The 15529-nt window shown below is 60.9% G+C and overlaps 1 protein-coding gene across 16 annotated transcripts in view; it reads right to left on the bottom strand.

Moving 5' to 3' along the window:
* Positions 1–11813, bottom strand: part of CACNA1G (calcium voltage-gated channel subunit alpha1 G) — a 63271-nt gene extending 51458 nt beyond the window's left edge. For all 16 annotated transcript variants that reach the window (XM_070395273.1, XM_070395288.1, XM_070395286.1 and 13 more), the window contains exons 1-6: positions 10875–11813; positions 3718–3829; positions 3447–3580; positions 3034–3131; positions 854–1013; positions 73–373 (exon numbers count right to left, since the gene is read on the bottom strand). In XM_070395273.1, the coding sequence (XP_070251374.1) occupies positions 73–373; positions 854–1013; positions 3034–3131; positions 3447–3580; positions 3718–3829; positions 10875–11116 (1047 nt within the window). In that variant the 5' untranslated portion in view covers positions 11117–11813. The remainder of the gene's footprint in view (positions 1–72; positions 374–853; positions 1014–3033; positions 3132–3446; positions 3581–3717; positions 3830–10874) is intronic.
* Positions 11814–15529: the final 3716 nt, after the last annotated feature.

Below are 15529 nucleotides of genomic sequence, written 5' to 3' on the forward strand. Positions count from 1 at the left end.
GCCCCACCCCCACGCTGACAATGACCGCTCCAGCCTGGACTGCGCAAGCTCTCGGCCCCCAGGCTGCCCCACCTGGAAGATGGCGATCCAGGCGTAGCCGATGTTGTCGAAGTTGATGGCGCCCTTGAAGGGGTTGTGCTCCCCGGCGGAGCAGTTGGTGTAGTACTGGTTCCAGTTGACACAGGTGGTGTTGCTGGAGCTGTTGTAGGCCTCGTAGTCCAGGCCGCAGGGGGAGCCGCCCCCGCCCTCCCCACGCAGGGTGGGCACACTCCTGCAGGAGCGCATGCCGTTCTCCCGGGGCTGGGAGCAGATGAAGGGGTTCTCGTCCTCATTCTCCGTCTGGTAATAGGGCTCCAGGTCCACGCTCAGGGGGCTGTGGGGGGTGGGGGGATGAGGCTGGGGGCGGGTTCCCCGGGGGGCAGGCCCCAGAAGGAAGAACTGCATGTGTGCACCAAGGCACGCGGGGTGAGGCGGGAAAGGACCAGAGTCGGGACAAGCACCGGGCGGGTGGCGATTGGTGAGTGTGGATAGGGAGCGTGAGGACTGGGTCGGGATCTTGGGAGTTTGTCCCATGAGGCTGCCTATCAGCTCACTGAGGAGCTTCTAACACTCCCCAGGCCTAGGGCTGACCCCCAGACCAATGGAATCGGAATCTGTGGGGGTGGGACCCAGGCCTCAAGAATTTCTTAAGCTCCCCAAGTGACTCTAATGTGGGAGTTTGAGAACCAGACATGTCACGGATATGAGGACAGATGTGTCGATAGCAACAGGGACTGAGGGCGGCCCCAGCCCTCCCCAGCCACTCGCAGCCCCTACCCCCCACCCCTCCACCTCCAGCCCCTGGGACACTCACAGGCTGAAGTTCTCGGGCAGGAAGCATCGGTTCCGGAGCAGCCCTGCCCACAGCTGGACGCCCACGATGCCGAAGATGAAGAAGACGAAGAAGCAGAGCAGCAGGACGTTGCCCAGCATGGGCAGCGTGTCCAGCAGCAGCGTGACAAGGATGCGCATGCCTGCGGGGGGCAGAAGCCACGCTGGGGGCGCCAGGCTGGCCGGCCTAGGCTGGCTGCCACGGGCCTGGCAGCCCTCCCACAGGGGGCCCACCGGGGCCTCTGAGGCTGAGACCCGCCGACAGACACCTCTAACTCCGCAGGCAGCCCTTTGCAGCTGCTAACTCTACCAGCGACCCCTCTGGGCCCCCCACATTAATCGGTGTGCGGGACCACCAAGGGTGAGCCAGGGTAACCGCCCTTCCCAAAGCACCTTCCTGCACCCCAGCCCACCTAACATCATCCCGGCGTGAATGTCAGCCCCAATTTACAGAGGGGGGTCGAGTTCCAGAAAACTGACATGACTGGTCCAGGGCCGGTCATGGTAGGTGCCAGGACTTCAACCAGGCCCTGCTTCCGAATCCCATTACACACACACACACACACACACACACTCTCTCTCTCTCTCTCTCTCTCTCTCTTTCTCTCTCTCCCCTCCTAGTCTTGCTCTCACCACAGTCAGCTGACCTTTTTCTAAGTTACTGCCACCAGTCACTGGGGAAACTGAGGCAGAGAACTCCAGGAGGGACGTTAGCAGGCAGGGCTCTCACTCTGAGATCCAGGCCCCCAGTCGGGGCTGAGTTGCCCTGCGTTCCACCGCGGTTCTCAGACCCCTGCCCCCAGCCTACCCTCTGTGTGGTCCAGATCCCACCCCAGGACCCGACGGGCACACACAAGGCTATCTTCCCAGGTGGCCATCAAGTAGCAACATCTTCCCAGGGAAAAGCCACCACGACCCCACTCTCCCTTACCGCCTCCGGTCTAGGACCAATCTACCCACAAGGTCTGAACCAGCCTCCAGGCCCCTGTCAAACTCACAGACCTTTCATGGCTGGTTTTGACTCCCAAAGTGCTGCTTCCAGCCCCCTGCTCCCTCCAGGGGAAAAGCTTCTAAGTGGCAGCTAATTAACAGGCTTGGTGACTGCAGCTGCCCTGTCCCTGCCCCTAGCAGCCCAGTGTTCTCACTTTGTGCCTCTCCCTCTCCTCCAGCCCCACCCCCCCTTCAGCTCCTCGGTGCTCCAGCTGAGATCAATCCCTCAGGGTTTGCATTAAGGGAATTACACCGGTGGGTAGACAGCAGCCTATAAATCTGCCAGCCATCACCTGGGCGGGAGAGGAGGGGAGAGGAGGCGAAGGCAGGCCTCGCCCGGAGCTCCTGTGAACACCAGCACAGCACAGCACCTGGAGGACACACTGAGCAGCTCTGCCCACCCAGAGGCAGCTCATCACACACACAAGATGCATCATGCGCACGCATGCACACGCACACACACAGCAAAGGGGGCTGCCGCCACACGACTCCCAGAAACCGGCTCCTCCAACCCACCCCACTCCTGGGATTTCAGCAAAGACCATCTGCAGCTTGTGTAGGTCAGGGAGCTGCAAAGGGGGCCTGAGCAAGGGTGGGGGGCAGGATGTGTGCGGAGCTAGAACTGCCAAAGCGTCGCTGGCTCGGGGAACCAATGCGGTTTAATTTAGATAATGGTCCCGGCAGTCAGTTGCTATGACGAGTTGGAAGGGGGTGAGCATGGAGAAGGGGATACAGGTGTGAGGGTGAGGCATGGAGTGGCCTTGTCTTGAGAGAGGTCAAGCTCAGCGTGACCATTGTGGTCTCACCAATGAGACCCCCCCCTGCAGGAGAGACTTCTGGCTAGAAAAGGCCGAGGCGCCTGGCACCCACTCCTGGCCCGCCATCCTCTCTACCTCGTTCTCACCACCCCTCTCCCAGGGAAGGAGTCATCTGAGACACTTCTGAGACTCGGACCCAAAATCAGGCTAAAATGAGAGGGGAGGGTCTTTCCGGGTAATTCTCACAGAGCCACAGCCAGGGGGGGGCTCCTTTTGGCTTCAGTGACCCCAGCTCCCCACTAAGCCCTTCCTTGATATGGCCTGTGAGTGGTCAGGGGGCGGGGTGGGGTCTGAGATGTCCATATTTCCTCTTGGGGCTCTCCGTCCAGGGGCTGAGGGCCGAGGGGTCACTCACTGGGCACCCGGTTAATGGCCCTGAGCGGTCGCAGCACACGGACTGTCCTGACAGCTGAGAAGCTGACGTTCTGCAGGTCCAGCGAATACTCCAGCATCCTGCAGGGAGGGGCCCAAAGGGAGGCCCTTTGAGTCTGAGGCCGCCATGGGGGTCAAAAGAGGTCAGTGAGGAATCCTGCTGCAGAGACGCAGCACAAACTCCGACCCCTCCCCTCCTCCACCCTGGGACCCTGCGAAGGGAGTGGATGGGGAGGCCATGGATTCAGAGAAGTACAGGCTGGACAGCCTCGGACCATTAGGGAACAGGGAGCAGCACTGTAGGTGGGCTGGGGTGGGGGCCAGGCCGAGGACTCTGGCCTCAGGGATGGGACTGATCTAATCCATTTCGTGCCCATACCCAGACCAGGATCTCACCCTGCAATAACGATGAAAAAGTCCAGCCGGTTCCAAGTGTCTCCCAGGTAACACTTTTTCCCAAAGATGCCCAAGGCCACCATCTTCACCACCATCTCCACGGCGAAGAAGGCAAAGATGAAGTCATCAAAGGCCTGGTGTGGGGATGAGAGGCTGCTGAAACTGAGAAGGGGGTGGGGGAATATGCCCCACCCCCACCCCATCAGCGGGGTCAGGGCCTCTCGCAGAGAAGGGGTCGGGATTATTAAGACCCTACTGCACACACATTCACCTGCAGGATCCGGCAGCGCTGGGAGTCGCAGGCAATGTCCTCACACGGCCGGAACATGCCCAGAGTCACACAGTTGAGAAGGATGACCAACATGCTGATACGCTCAAACCAGGTAAACAGGTGGTCAAGGAAACAGCAGGCCGGGGCTGGAACTGAGCCCATGCCTCCACTCCCCACCCTCCTCCCCCATGCCTCCTGCTTCTTGACCTCCCAACCCCACCTGACAGGTGCAATGGGAAGGCCCTGGCCCTGTCCCACCTTGGTCATCTCGCCCCTCTGGACCCAGCTTCCTCCTCTGTAAAGTCAGAAAAGCCATAAATACCCTGACTATTTACACAAGCCGTTTGGGGAATAAGATCGATCGCACTTATGGAAATGCCAGACGCCAAGAGTTTGCTGCTGAATCTGAATCCTATTCTCCTACCTCCCAGGGAAGATGTGAGAAGCAAATGAGATCATGTATGTGAATGTGTGACACAAACCTAAAGTCGTCCTGTCTGCCTTACAGTTTACCAAGCACTCTCACACCATGCCACATGCGGTGCTCACACAGCCCGAGGTATCTGGGGTAGATGGTTTTCTTCCCCAGAACCCAAGGAAACTGAGGCTCCGAGAGCCAAAGTCCTGTGCTCAAGGTCACAAGAAAAGCCAGCAGGAGACAGGTTCAAGCATGCAGGGCAAGGGCTGTCATGGCCACACCGGCACCGGACAGACAGGCAGAGGCAGCCAAGAGGGCCCACGGCTTCGCCACGGCACCAGAGCCCACGGCTGCCTCTTCCGCCACCAGCCCCCCTGGCCTCTCAAAGACCTCGGCCTCTAGACACAGTCACGCGTTAAAGAACGAGCACCCACGACACACCATGCCCTGTGCTGGACACAAGCCCCCAGCCTGTGCGGAGTGGACGGTACCCTGCACACACAGACCAGGCCGCCCATCACACCTTCTTGTGGCTTCCAGCAAAGCCCTAGCCCGGACCAACTGAAACAGACGCTGTTTTGCAGGCGTGGGGAGAGAGGAGTCTTTCTAAAACCTGATTCTTTCCACATAGTGTATTTCATCAAGGGGCTCGCTTCCAGCCCATCAGCGAAGGATGTATAAAATGGTCTCTGGACCTTAGAAGGTTCTGGATACCAGACGCACAGCTCAGTGACAAGCAGCCTATTTTTCTCAAGGAAAATATGAGAGGAGTGGGGAAGAGCAAAGAGGTTGGGAACAAGCTGAGGTTGGGGTTCAAGGGATGGAGGGAGGGTCTGCTCACAGCATGACCCACCAAGCCAGAAGCAGTGGGTAGAGGGCCCGGGAGAGACAAGATCTTCCTGTTGTAACTCCACTTCTAGAGTGAGAAGCCTCTGACCAAGACCCGATGACTTTCTTCCCGGCTGATCCTAGCCACACCCCATCTCTGTCCTGAACCTGGCCATGCCCCCTCGGCAGGAGCCCGTGACTCCCTCCATCCCTCCACAGCCCTCCTCCCCTCCTCTGCCAGCCAGGCCCTCTTCTCTCAGACACCACTTCCCTCCATCAGATACCCAACTGTCCCCAGACACTGCAATTTCCCTACCCTCTACCTCCTCACAAGAATAAAAGTTAGAGAGAGAAAAAAAGTTCTAGGTTTCTGGGGTAAGTAGATGGAAGTGGGAAATAAAAAGTGTTCTGTTTCCATGGAGCTGTTTTCCTGAGTGGAGCTGGAGCCCAGTGTGTCTCTCTCCAGAATAGGGGTCAGCCAGGGGTCACCCTGGAAAAGGGGGGACAGGGAGGGAGCTCCCCTGGGGCTATCATCCAGAAAAGGAAAGACACAATTACTCTTGGTCTGCTTTCTCCAAGCTAGCCCCCTCTCCTCTCCTCTGCAGGGAAGGGACCCATGTGAGCAGACACCTCTGCATGGGGGGAAGGTCGGTAGTTCTGGGAAGAGTGGCTCCTGGGACACCTGTTTGAACCCCACTAATGGCAGTGGCTCCACCCTGTCATTCTAGTTACCTATCTCATCTCCCTTGCCAAGGCAGGGCGCTCTGATACATCTGTATATACCCCACAAAGCTTAGAGTAGTGCCTGACATAGAGCAGATGATCAATACATGGGAAGAGGAAATGAATGAATCAATGAATGAACGAGTCAGTCAACTGGTCAATTGGTCAATCCATCTCCCTGCCTAGAAGCTAGATGTATTTCCCCATTCATGTTTTCCTGCCTTACTTGCCCTGATAACCAAGGCGGTAGGTGGGGTGGAGAGGGCAGAGGTACAGAAGTGACAGCGTAGGGGAGCCGTCCCTCCTGCCCCTGCTTCATCCATGCTCACACTGGGGGCTCTTGTAGCCAGAGTCTGCCTCCAAACAATCCCATCTCCAGCTCTTAACCACAGAAGCCCCTTCTCAAGGGCCCCCTTAGCAATTCAGCTTATTCCCAGGTACATCCTGCTCTCTCTCTCTCCTTCTCTCCTCTCCCTACAGACAAACATAAATGGACAGGGAAGACACCAGGCACAGAAAAATGTGGGGCAATCTGAATTAAGGAATAATTAATAGGGCTGGCGGGGGGGGGGGGGTCTTTCACCTTTCTCAAAGAAGAGCTTGTTTCCTTGGGAATATAGCCGTATGTCACTGTGTGATGTTCCTCTGTTGCCATAACAACAGGAGGATGTGTCACCAGGTGGTGTGGATTTGTTGCCATGGTAATTAAAAGGACCCCTCACACATGAACTCCCCTTACCTAGGCTGCTGTCTAGTCCTCAAGCAGGGAAGGAGAAGCAGGGAGACCCACAGGTTATCAACTTGGGGGGAAACCATGTGACAAAGCTCCATAGCAACCAAGAGAACGGGGGACACTGGTTGCTATAGTGACTATGAGAGACCTGTGCAGTCACATGTCTACTGTTGCTATGGTGACTGTCCGGGCTGGAGTGGATCCCAAAGGGAGAAGTGGGTAGGAGAGGGGAGGATCTTTCTTTTCCTCACAACCCACCATCAAAAGCAGAGAAAAAGGAAATGCCAGGGCGAGGTACCCCACTTCCATGGCTCCTCCTCTTCTCCCTCCAGGAGAGAGAACTAGAGCATGTTATCTGCATAACTCAGTCCTCTCTGTGGGGCTTTATCTAGAGCCCTTGCCTAACCTGGCAGCTGTAAGGGAGAGGGAGGTGGGAGAGGAGGGAGGAGGGCTGGGACACCTCCAGAGGCCCGGGGCGGCGGGGGGGTGTTCTGAACAGGGCATGACTGAGAAGGGGAGCAGGCCGTCCACCTGCCCGTTCCCCACTAGGAACCTGGAAATCTGAAACGGAGGAGCATTGAGGAGCCGGCCTGGACCCAGGAATCCTGGCCTCCTAGTAGTTAGTCGGAAGGTGGGGTGCTGTTCTCAGCCTCTCCATGGAGAGGCGGGTATCTGTGGGATTCAGCGTTCCCCAGGTTGGGGTGGGATGAAGGGGCTCAGCAGCAAGCCTCCTGCTAGGAAGGCAGACAGGGGGATTCCCCCGCCGAGCCCCCCCTCCCACACGCCTGCTTCCCAGTGGTCTCCCCGCCACCGGCTCCAGCATGTGGGTGTGTGGGGAGAGAGGCTTCCAGCTGAACTGAAAACTGAAGCCTGAAGAAAGGCAGCCGGCCCCACCCAGAGACAGAGACGCGAGGCAGAGACACCAGAGAGCCGGCCTGCTGGAATCTTTGGAGAGGAAATAGGCCAGAAATCCGATTCAAATGTCTGTGAGTGTGTGTGTGTGTGTGTGTGTGAGTGTGTGTGTGAGCAGTTGTGTCTGTCGCCATCCTGGCTGAGGCAGGCAGGGTGGGGTGAGAGCAGGCGATGGGTAAGGGGGGCAGCGTGTTGGGGGTAATCCCAGGAATGGCTCCAACTGGCACGATGGGTGATGGGGAGTCCCCCAACCGTTCTGTGGAGCCGAGTGGGTGTGTGACCCAGAAGGAAGGTGTGCCCGGGGACAAAAAGAGGCTCTGCCCCCCCACCCCCGCTACCCCCCACCTTGTCCTATTCAATTCTTTAACCCCAGCCCTTCTCCCCAGAACCCCCCTGGAGAACCTTGGGTTTGCACATGGGAGGACGGCATCAGCGAAGAGACAGAAAGAACCCCCTCTCCCATTTCCTCTCAGGACCAAAATGGAGACTTCTCCCCAGGTAGGAGACGCAGGCAGACCTGGGGCACTGGGACAGGGGCAAGGAAAGCTCCAGAAATTCCGGGTGCCCCCTCCCCTCCAGACGCACACACGCAGACACACACAGTGACGCAGTCACACACTCACACTCACTTCTGGAAGCCATTAGGGCTCCTGCCCGTCCAGGCCTCCCCCTCCTCCTCCCCCCACTCCTGGCAGGCTCCCCTCTCCCCCCCGGGCCCCCCTCCCCCTTCTCAGCATCCCAAATGCCAGCCTGTGATTTCCAAATGAGAAAAAGCTGTGCTGGGCTCCGAGCTTGGAGAAACTCCTACACAAACTTCCAGATGTGACACAACAGCCGGAGAGGGAACGCTCAGGATCTCCTTCCCGGGAGGGGAAGCGCACTCCCTCACACTTGAAGAAACACATACTGGAAAGTCCACCACACTCCCCTGTAACCTGGGAGGAGGGGGCCTTTCTGACTCTGCATCGACTGTCTGGGAGCACCCCTGGCCTCCCCAAAACCAAAACACGAACTTCCCAGCCTCTCTTCCTTCTGCTGCCCCCCTACCTCCCCAACACACACACACACCCTCTACCCGGGTCTAGGTCTCCTCTCTAGGAAACCTGGTCTCTCAAAGAGGCCGAGAGAGCAGGGGACCGAGAAGAATGCCCACAAGAGTCTCGCTAGCTTCGGTGACTTGGGGAAGGTGTCTTCGGGCCCCTCGGGTTCAGAGGTGCAGAGAGAAACCTTGTGGAGCCAAGGGAAGCTCCACAGAAAGCCAAGAGACAGAAAGGGAACCGCTGAGGCCCAGCCTCGGTCCAAGCGCCTCTGGTAGTAACAACACAGGTTTCTCTTGGCACCTGGGCTCACTTGGGCAGCCCACTGGCCAAGAAATTGTCCTCGACCCACCCTCAGCCAACCTAGCCCAAGAGGCTTGTCCAGACCTAGTGATGCCGTGCCGCACCCCCTGGACTCACACCACCCCAGAGGAAAGCTTGCTCCCCCGCCCCAAGACAAGCACTGGGCTCCTACCTCTCTCCTCATCCCAGTCCTCCCCACTTGCCCCCTCCCGAACCCCTCAAGGAAGGAATCTGCCCCCCGCCCCCATCCACTAGCACCTGGAGATAGGGCAGGTGGGGAGATGCTGGCCAAGAGGTTTGGTTTTTGTGGAGGGGGAGAGAAAGGGGAAAGATCTGCCTCCCCTGGACCCCTGAGAGGGAGGGGCTGGGCCGGTGCTTCCTCTCGTTCATGAAGAGTGTGGGTAGTTAAGGGTGGAGAGGACGGACGCCCAGAGCCCATCCTTCTCAGGGACATCTCCATCTCTGCGCAGAGAAAGGGGCCTGGGGCCAGGGGGTGGGGGCGGGGGAGAGTCAAGAGCCCAAGATGCGCCGACTCAGCAGGTTCACGGCCCCCTGCGGCCCCCACCTCTCCCTTCCTGCGGCTCAGAGAGAAAGGTAGCAGAGGCCGGGAAGGGAAGAGGGTGTGATGAGGGGCGCTTCCTAAACCCCCCCGGGGTGTACAGGATGGGGGTTGGGGGAGACCCGAGCTCACATCCCTGCTTTGCGCACTAGAGGCAGCAGAGCTGCAGAGTGAGGGCGGCACCAAACCTCCCCTCCACCTCCCACCCCAGACTTCCCCAAAGCAGAGTCCTGGCTGGGCTCTCAGGGGTTCCGGGGAGACCCGCAGTCTCCCGCCCTGGCTCCCCAAGAGCCCCTGGGCGGGGAGGAAGGAGCAGGGGGAAGCTGTCAAAATCTGGGCTGGCAGCGCACTCTCCCCTCTCCTTCCGGCAGTGGTGGGACCCACCCGGGAGCCGGGAGCCCGGAGCCGGCATTAGTCCAGCGGCACTTTGTGCCAGGGGCTCAGGAAGAGAGGCCGTGGGGGTGAGGAAGGCCGGGGTCTCCCATACCACCCAGACTGGGCAGAGGACAGTAGGGGGCAGTGCCCAATCTGTCCCCCTGGAATGCGGGGCTTGCATTCCACAAACCCATCCCAGGAGCAGACGCTGGGGTGGTGGCCCCCGTCTCCCAGTGAGCTAGCCTCGGGTCTCAGTCCTCCACCCGCACCCCAGCACTTTCTTGGAGGGCTGTGGTCTCCCATGCCCGCTCTGCGATCCAGCGGGAGCACTCTATTGGCGAAAGCGAACGGATAACTTAAACCGCTTCGGCCCATCCCCCGCTCGCCCAAGCTCTTGCCACGGTCTTTCCCTCCACAAGAAAAAATCTAGCACAAAACTCCCAACCCGAGCAGCCTGAAGCGCCCCGCACTGAATGAGGACTGTGGAGCGGGGCGGCCCTGGGGCCAGGGCTCCAGGGAAGGGTTTCTGCTCTGGCTCCGGGGGCAGACAGCTTCCCCTCCACCACATCTTGTTCTCATTCTGCGCCCCTGACATCAGCCGCCGCCGGAATCTCCTTGTTGTGCCTCCAACCCGCGGGGTGGGGGTGGGGGGGTTAGGACCTGGTCCCCGCCCCCCCCCCCATTTCCCTCTGGGTCAGTAAAAACCTCAGCCTCAACGACCAGGTTGCGGGTGGGGGGTTGGGGGGGTCAGACCCTAGAATGCACGGCAAACTTTGGAGCGGGGGTCAGAGGGGAAACCCAGGAGATTGCGGTCCCCCCTCCCCCGTCCCCGCAGCTTCCTCCCCTCCCCACCCCCCAAACTCGGAAACCGAACCCAGCTCGCTAACCGGCGGCGGCGGCGGGCGGAGTGCAGCTCCCAGGCTCCCGAAGATTCCCACATCTGGAGGGTGACGACCCTCCCCTGCCCACATCTGGAGAGCATCCAGCTGCAAGCCCACGGGGCACGTCTCCTCTCTTTCCCTGGCCCGAATCCCAGCCCCCCAGGGAGGTCTGAGGTGTGTGTGCCGAGGTGGGGCTCGCCAGGGCATCTGCCCAGCCTGCTCGCGCCTCCGCTCCCCTCTGACGCCCCCTCCCCTGCTCAGCAGCCCCCCTTTCACCTGACCACCGTCCAGGCTCGCTCTTCCGACTCACCTGGCTCGGGGTCCCCTCCAGCGGCGCGGCCCGCCCCCCTGCGGACCCCCCAGCCTGGCCGTCGCGGCCGGAGGATATGGGTTACAGACCGTGCGGAGGCACCAGCTCCGCGGACGGCTGTCCTGGCTCAAGTAGAAGAAGACCACCGGGGCCAGCGCGGGGTACGGCAGCCCCTCCGCCTCGGAGTCCGCGCTGCCCGGGTCCTTCTCCGCCGACCCCGGCCCCGGCCGGCCCCCGGCCCCCGACAGGTCGTTGAGCCGCAGGAAGCTTCGGGGCTGTCCTGACTCCTCGGCGCCCGCTCCATCCTCCTCCTCGTCCATCCTCTGGCCAACCGGGGCCCCGGGCGGTCTCGAGAGGGGCGAGCGGCGCCCCTCAGAGGAGGTGTCCTCACGCAACCGGGGGGCCCCGGAGGGGGCGCATCTGGGGGGCTCTAGGGCGCAGGCTGAGCCCCCGGGAGGGCCAGTTCAGCCCAGCTCCCCCTGCCCGCAGGGGCATGCTGCCCGCGGGGCGCCGGGTCGCTGGGAAGCCCCGCCCGGCGCGAGTTCCGCTACCCCAGGGCCCCGAGGGCCGCCCCCCGGGCCAGCCGGCCGGCTCCCCCTCACTTTGTTCCGGCTTCTTCGCTTCGCGCCTAGGCTCCAGTCGCCCGATTTGGCTCTACCTTCGGCGAAGCGGCCCCGATAGAGGAAGCGAGAAGGGGGCCGGCGGGCGGGGGGGTCCGGAGAGGGGCGCCCCCTCTTCCCGCGCCGCGGCTGGAGCAGGATCTAAGGGGTCAGCATCGTCCCGGCTCCGCGCCAGAGACGGCGGGGGGGAGGGGAGGAGGGATCTCTTTGGGGGTGGGTTTGGAGGAGGTGGGGGCCGGCTTCTTCCTCCACCCCGCGGCGGGCTCGCGGTCCGCGAGAGGCGGGGAGACCGTGGGGGGCAGTCCCGGGCGGGGGTGGAGGCGGAGATGCCGCCGCCGCCGCCACCGCCGCGGTGGCTGCCGCTGCCGTAGCTTTCGCCGGCGCCACAGCCGCCTCCTCCGGCCGAGACGCGGAGCGAGCGAGCGAAAGCGGCGGCGAGGAGCGCGGCGCACACCGCAGCTGGATCCCTCACTCCAACTTCAAGCCTCGGCCCCGCCTCTCCCCAGCCAGCCTCGCAGCCAATCGCCGAGCGCCGTGGACCCCGAGCCGCGTGCCCATTGGCCGGCCGCCGTGGCAGTGCGGGCGGGGCGCCCCGGGAGAGAACCACAGCTGGAATCCGGTTCCCACCCCAAAGCCCAGGACCGCCCCTCTCTCCTCCTCTCGGCCCCGGGTCCGTTCCCGAAGGCCGGAGCCAATTAGACGGCTACCTAGACCGAACCCACTTTCCTATTGGCCGCTGGGGTCTCGGGGACTCCCCTGGAGGAAGCCCCGGGAAATCAGAGTATTCGGCGCGGGGTCCTGGGATCGCGCCGCCCGCCCCCACCGCCTTCTTTGTCCAAGACCCTTTAATTGGACGGTAGCCGGAGGGCGGGGCTCAGCTCTGGGCAGGCCTGGAGAACGAGGGAGGCAGGCGACCCGGGTGTGGGGCGCGACCTGGATCCCAGGGAGAAATCTAGGGATCCCCCAGATTAATCGCCCACCCTGGAGGAGAGCCCGAGCGGGACTGCGGGAGGAGAAGAGCGGAACAGGTTGCCCCGGGCGCAGGGCTTCAGGCTGGAGGGAGCCCGTCTGGGGAAAACCGGCAGATCCAAGGAAAGGCTGGGGTGGGCAAAATCTGGACGTGGCCTCTCCCACCCTCTTGGACTTGATCTAGTCCCAGTCCACTCCTGCTACTTTGACCCTGACCTCCTCACCTTCACCCGCCGACCCTGACCTCGCATTGACACTCCTGAGCTTCATTGCCTCTGCCCCCAGGGATCCTGCGGAGGGTGTGCATTCCACGCGGGAGCTTTGCACTGGAACACGTGGCCCCCGGCAGGTCACGCCGGACCCAGAGCCTGTCCCCCAAAGCAGCTGCGAAGCAGAGATAGGCTCCTGCGAAGGGACCTGGGGTGGGGGGAGGCTCAAGTGTGGAAGCCCAGAGCTGGGCTTTGCTGACTCTTAGCCTGCAAAGTTTCACCAACCCGCCACTCCGTGCCTCAGTTTCTCCCTCTCAAGTTCCAATATGGTTTATGGGGAGACAGCACGCAGGACAGGAGCTTCGTGGGGCTGCTCTCCTGGCACATCTCCAACCGACCAGGAGCGGGTCCACTCACGTGCAGCCCCCAGCCCCCACCTGGCCTCACCTTCCTGATTCACCTGCCCGAGCTCAGGCAGCCCTAGCCTGCTCGCCGCCAACTCAAAAGTCTGTGGGTACCGTGAGCAGAGCGCCGCGGGAGTGCTGGGCGCTGGGTGCTGGGTGCAGGGCGAGGTGGGGCGGGGAGAGCACCGAGGATTAGCGGTCAGGAAGCGCTTCCCCACTTGTGCTAAAGGTAGACCCGGAGGAACAGAGCAGGTCAGAGTCTCCCAAGCCTCCGGGATGCGTACACCACCGCGGAGAGGCAGAGGAATGGGCCAGATGACCTCCCGCTCCCGCCTCCCCCGCCCCCACTCCCCGGCGTTCCGTGCTCCCTCAAGGCTGCGCCACTCGCGCAGCCCCCGCGCGCCTCCCGCCGCGTGGGGCGGGTGTTTCGGCTCCGTCCCGGGCGGGTTGCGCCGAGTGCGGTGGGGAAGGCCAAGCGGCTGCTGCGCCGTCGCCTCCCCGTTTGCCCTTTCTCCGAATCCCCGCACCGAGTTGTGCAAATGAGGCCGGGCTCATTTGCATTTCATGCTAATGAGCAGATCCCTTAAGTGCCTCTCTCTCTCCTGGCGGGAGTCTCTGCTCTCATTCTGCCTGTGCTGAGCCGGAGTCTTGAACTCTCAGCGGTCTTCTGGGAGAGGGGCCTATTTATGGTTGGCTCCACGTGTCTGACACCTTCTTCCCTCCCGCCGGTGCGCAGTCTGCCAGGTCTGCCTGCCCTTTGCGCCGGCCGACTGGGTCAAGAGGCCTAGGGAAGGTAGCGACTCTAACCATCCCCTCTCTGCCAAGGGGACAATGAGGCCAGAGCGGCGTGGTCGTGTTTCCTGGTGGTCAGCAAGCTCAACACCTTCATCCACCATCCAGGCCACCCCCTGTCTCTGGGCTGAACTCTGTTCTAGGACATAGGCAGAGCAGAAAGAGGGGTAGACAGGGGCACCGTCGGAACAAACGGAGACCCACATTTACTTCCCTGGGCTGGGGGCCTGGGGTGACCTGCCACCTAAGGCATCCTGGTCTCTGTTCATGGCACCAGGGTGCTCTGACATCCCCCTTCAGGGATGCTCACTGTTAGCCGGAGGGAGGGAGGGGAGAGGAGAGGCAGAACCCACAGAAGAGGCAAAGGAAACCTTGAAACCATCTTTCACTCCCACGATCCAGCCTCATCTCTGACATCGCCTCCTGAGGGTGGCCTTCTCTCAGCCGCTGTGCAGTGCCTGAGTGCCAAGGTGCAGAGGACACAGCGGAGCTGGACAGGACTCTGGAACCCCGCGGCACTTTGTCCAGGCTGGGATTACACGGTTATGTTTGTAGTAATGAAATGATTCTCTCTCCCTCTAGGCTCTGCGTTCCCTGAGGGCAGCACTATGTCCATTTGACTCACCAGGGCCTAATCTAATGTTTGGCAGCTAAATAGGTACTTAGTATCTATTATGTTAGATGAATGAGTGGATCTCATGCAGGGAGAGGGAATGAGAGGGACAAGAAATTCCATTTTGGGGGGGGGGGGGGGCGGGGCTTCAGTTTCCCAATAAAGAAGTTAGGCTTAAGTGTTACCTAAGCTTTCTTCTGAGTTTGAGGGAGCACCCCCATACGTGCACTGCTCCGCCAGCGGCCCCTCCAGCCCTCACCCCTTTCCGCCTCTCTCACGCCTGGCCTGGCCGGCTTCCTCAGGAACCGAAATAATCTCCCCATCTGTGATGCTCTCTGCTCAGCAATGATACATTGTCCCAGTCAGTCACCCCGCAGCCTTGGGAGTTGGGTGGTGGTTGTCCCATTTTTAAAGTAAAGAAACCGAGGCTCGAGGCTCGGAGAGATGAAATTAACTTAAGCGACTGCCCAAACCACGAGGCCCTGTCTCCAGTGGTCCTGGCCCACAGCTCCTCCAGGACAGTCCCGCCCGCAGAGCAAGGAGCAGAGCAAGAGGGACCAGCGTGAGGAAGAGGCGATGCAGACGTAAAGTCCCAGATCCGAGCAAGACTTGCCCTCTTTAGAAAATGCAAGCACTCCCAGAGAACTAGCCCTTTAAGGCCCCAACGCCTTCCTCTGAACCCACTTACAGAATCCGGGTGCCTGCCTGGTGCCAGAGGAAGGGAAAGCAGACACACAAGAGCAGAAGGGAGACTGGAAGGAGGGACAGGAGACCCCCTCCCTCGCAGCTGGGTCTGAGTGGTCTTCATTGGATCCTGAAGGCCCCAGCAAGAACCCGACGTGTTGAGCCACCTCGGGCCAATCTCTTAGCCTCTCTGGGCCTTGAATATCTTTATCCGGAGGCCGAAAGTATACTCACCTTGCCACCTCATTCATGAGGGCCAATGGGATGACAGAGACAAGAGGACTTTGCAAACTGCCTAGACCAGTGGTTCTCAACCTTCTGGCCCTTTAAATACAGTTCCTCATGTGACCCCCAACCATAAAATTATTTTCATTGCTACTTCCTAACTGTAACGTTGCTACTGTTATGAATCGTCATGTAAATATCTGATATGCAGGATGGT

This window comes from Myotis yumanensis, unplaced genomic scaffold (assembly GCF_028538775.1).
Source record: "Myotis yumanensis isolate MYYU_CA2020_CCGP unplaced genomic scaffold, mMyoYum1.0.hap1 SCAF_16, whole genome shotgun sequence".
Lineage (NCBI taxonomy): Eukaryota > Metazoa > Chordata > Mammalia > Chiroptera > Vespertilionidae > Myotis > Myotis yumanensis.